Source organism: Cucumis melo, chromosome 6, assembly GCF_025177605.1.
Source record: "Cucumis melo cultivar AY chromosome 6, USDA_Cmelo_AY_1.0, whole genome shotgun sequence".
Classification (NCBI taxonomy): Eukaryota; Viridiplantae; Streptophyta; class Magnoliopsida; order Cucurbitales; family Cucurbitaceae; genus Cucumis; species Cucumis melo.
Window position 1 is genome coordinate 33,068,062 of NC_066862.1, and position 2,717 is coordinate 33,070,778.

The following is a 2,717-nucleotide window of genomic DNA, read 5'->3' on the forward strand; positions in this document are numbered from 1 at the left end:
TGCCGAGGGTAGGTGCTTTTTCCCTTCTTTTTCTTTGGTGGTTTGCTATAATGACACCGAACACCGCCGTTGGGACGACGGGGAGTGGTGGCTGTGGCGGTGGCGGTGGCGGCAGCAATGGAGGAGAAGGCGGGCTTAAGAAAGGGCCGTGGACGGCGTCCGAGGATGCCATTTTGATGGAGTATGTAAGGAAAAATGGGGAAGGGAATTGGAATGCGGTTCAAAGAAACTCGGGGCTTAACCGTTGCGGGAAAAGCTGTCGACTCCGTTGGGCCAACCATTTGCGGCCAAACTTGAAGAAAGGTGCTTTCTCCCCTGAAGAAGAAAGGCTAATTCTTCAGCTTCATGCTAAATATGGTAACAAATGGGCTCGCATGGCCGCTCAGGTTATTATTTCTTCCTTCCTTTTGGTTTTTCTTTTTCGTGAATTCTTGTGATACCGAAGATAATAACATCTTGTTTTGATTCGTGGGGTGTAGTTACCAGGAAGGACCGACAATGAGATAAAGAATTATTGGAATACCAGGGTGAAGAGGCGACAACGACAAGGTTTGCCATTGTATCCTCTTGACATAAAGCCAATGTCAGCACAATCGCAGCCGACGACGCCGACAAGTCCTCTTCCTACGACTATGCCAACGACACCAACATCGACACCAACGACACCGACTGGGGGTGGCGCTTCCTCCATCTTCCAATTCCACAGCCCAACCACAATGCACTCTCACTCTCCTTTATCTTCACCACATCAACATGAACCACACACTTTCACATCTTTCCCTCTCAGTCCTCCAAATTCCTTCACCTTCCATCGCCCACCCCCGATCCTCGCAGCCCCGGTCCGATTCAAGCATTTTCGAACAAACAACAACAACCACCACACTGGGGTTAATTTTTCTCATCATCATCCTACTCTTATGGTCCATTCTCCGCCGCCGCAACAGCTCTCCCGAGTGGATTCCTTCCAATTTCCGGCCATGACTTTGGCAACTACTTCTTCCTCCTCACCCCACATTCTTCATAACGCCCACTCAGGAATGGTTATTAGTAACTGCGTAGGTGGTTTAAAACAGGACCTCCCTTCATCAACCCAGTTTCACCAAATTAATGTTCCCCATACTGGGTTGACCTTTAACGATGAAAAGATCGGCTCCGGTATGAGTTTCTCAAGCGCCGGCCTGCTGGAGGATCTCTTGGATGAAGCTCAGGTATTGGCTTGTGATGCCAATTCCAATAACCCTAAACTAACTTCTCCTTCTTCTTCTTTGGTTTCCCCCGAAGAACAGCGGCTCTTTGATGGCTTCCATAAGTTGGCCCAAGACTCCAACACTTGCTTGTTTTTGAGTAACCTCTCCAACTTTCTAATTTACTTTGTTTTTTCTTTTCTTTACTTTAATGACTATCTTTAATGTTAGAATCCAACTTCTGATCTCATAATCAAGAGTAAGACCTTAATTTCATACTTAAATATTGTCCACATAACATGCATGCAAATTTATTAGATCAATTAACTTGGTATAAAGGAGAAATTTCAACTAGTGTTTCACTGATTATATTATATATTCAATTACAAAGTTGCTCATTCTACTTTCGAAAGTACTTAACAATGTCTTTTAACTTTTAATTTTGCAACTGATAGATCCTATATTGAAAATTTTATAAAACCATCTAATAAAATTCTAAGGTTTCAAAGTTTGTGTCTAGTAGGATGTGTGAAATGAAATCCTAAAGGTGAAAGTTAAAAGAAACCGTATAAACAAAAGCTTGAACTATTGCCATCAATCTAGCTGTATTTGTATGTCATTTCAACCTCTAGTGTTTTTCTTTTTTAGTCCTTCTAACTTCTTTCTTTTGGTCTTTACTTGGCTTACCTCGTACGAGCTTTTCTCCAACTCTCTGATGTACTGTTCTTTTGAAAGTTGTTAAGAATATGTCAATTTAGTTAAATACTTTTGTGCATCTACACATCCATTTAACCATTATCATCTTTCTCTAAAAACCTTTTTTTTTCTTTTGGTAAATAATTACAGGCACAAAAACAAAGGAAGAAGGAGACGAACATGGGAGTTGTGGAAGTGAAGATTGGTCAAAACTACTAAATGCAGCAATGCCATCAAACATGCAACTTCCACAATGGTACACAAACAATAACAAAGAAGAACATCAACAAATTTCATCATATGGATCATCAGGACAAACGAATTCATCATCAATTTTACCAATTGAACATCATCATCATAACGACAACATTGTTGTTGGTGGTCTTGATGTTCAACATATTGCTGCTCTTTTCCCTGTCTCCACTACTGAACCACAAGACCAATCTACAAGAACCAACAACAATAATGCCTCTTGCCCTTGGGACAACTTGCCTGGAATTTGCTAATAATTTAAACGAAAACAGAAAGAAAAAACCCAAATTTATTATCTAATCAAAATACAAACAACTTCATTAATTCATATTTGTATTCCGATTTCAATTTGAATCGCCATTTATTAAATAGATAAATTACCCTAAATATAATATCGATATCTATATATATATATAAAGAAAAAAATAAGTCTGCAAATTTTCTAAATGTGGGTTCAAAATTGATGGGGTTTTGTTTAATTTATAAATTTTTCTTATTGTTATTATTTGAGAAAATTATATATATTGTGAGACTTGAAGAGGGATTCACACATTTATTTATATACAGTAAACGTGTATATTGGCG

The 2,717-nt window shown here is 39.1% G+C and overlaps 1 protein-coding gene across 1 annotated transcript; it reads left to right on the plus strand.

The window, feature by feature from the left end:
* Positions 1–2,424, plus strand: LOC103501621 (transcription factor MYB97). The gene is made up of 3 exons (XM_017047536.2): positions 1–386; positions 480–1,344; positions 2,031–2,424. The coding sequence occupies exons 1-3, from the start codon at positions 51–53 to the stop codon at positions 2,384–2,386; spliced, it is 1,557 nt and encodes a 518-aa protein (XP_016903025.2). The 5' UTR covers positions 1–50; the 3' UTR covers positions 2,387–2,424.
* Positions 2,425–2,717: the final 293 nt, after the last annotated feature.

Coding starts and splice junctions, on each gene's coding strand:
- LOC103501621 (XM_017047536.2), top strand. CDS start 51: ATGACACCGAACACCGCCGTTGGGACGACGGGGAGTGGTGGCTGTGGC. Junction 387..479: donor GGGCTCGCATGGCCGCTCAG/GTTATTATTTCT, acceptor CGTGGGGTGTAG/TTACCAGGAAGGACCGACAA. Junction 1,345..2,030: donor CAACACTTGCTTGTTTTTGA/GTAACCTCTCCA, acceptor AAATAATTACAG/GCACAAAAACAAAGGAAGAA.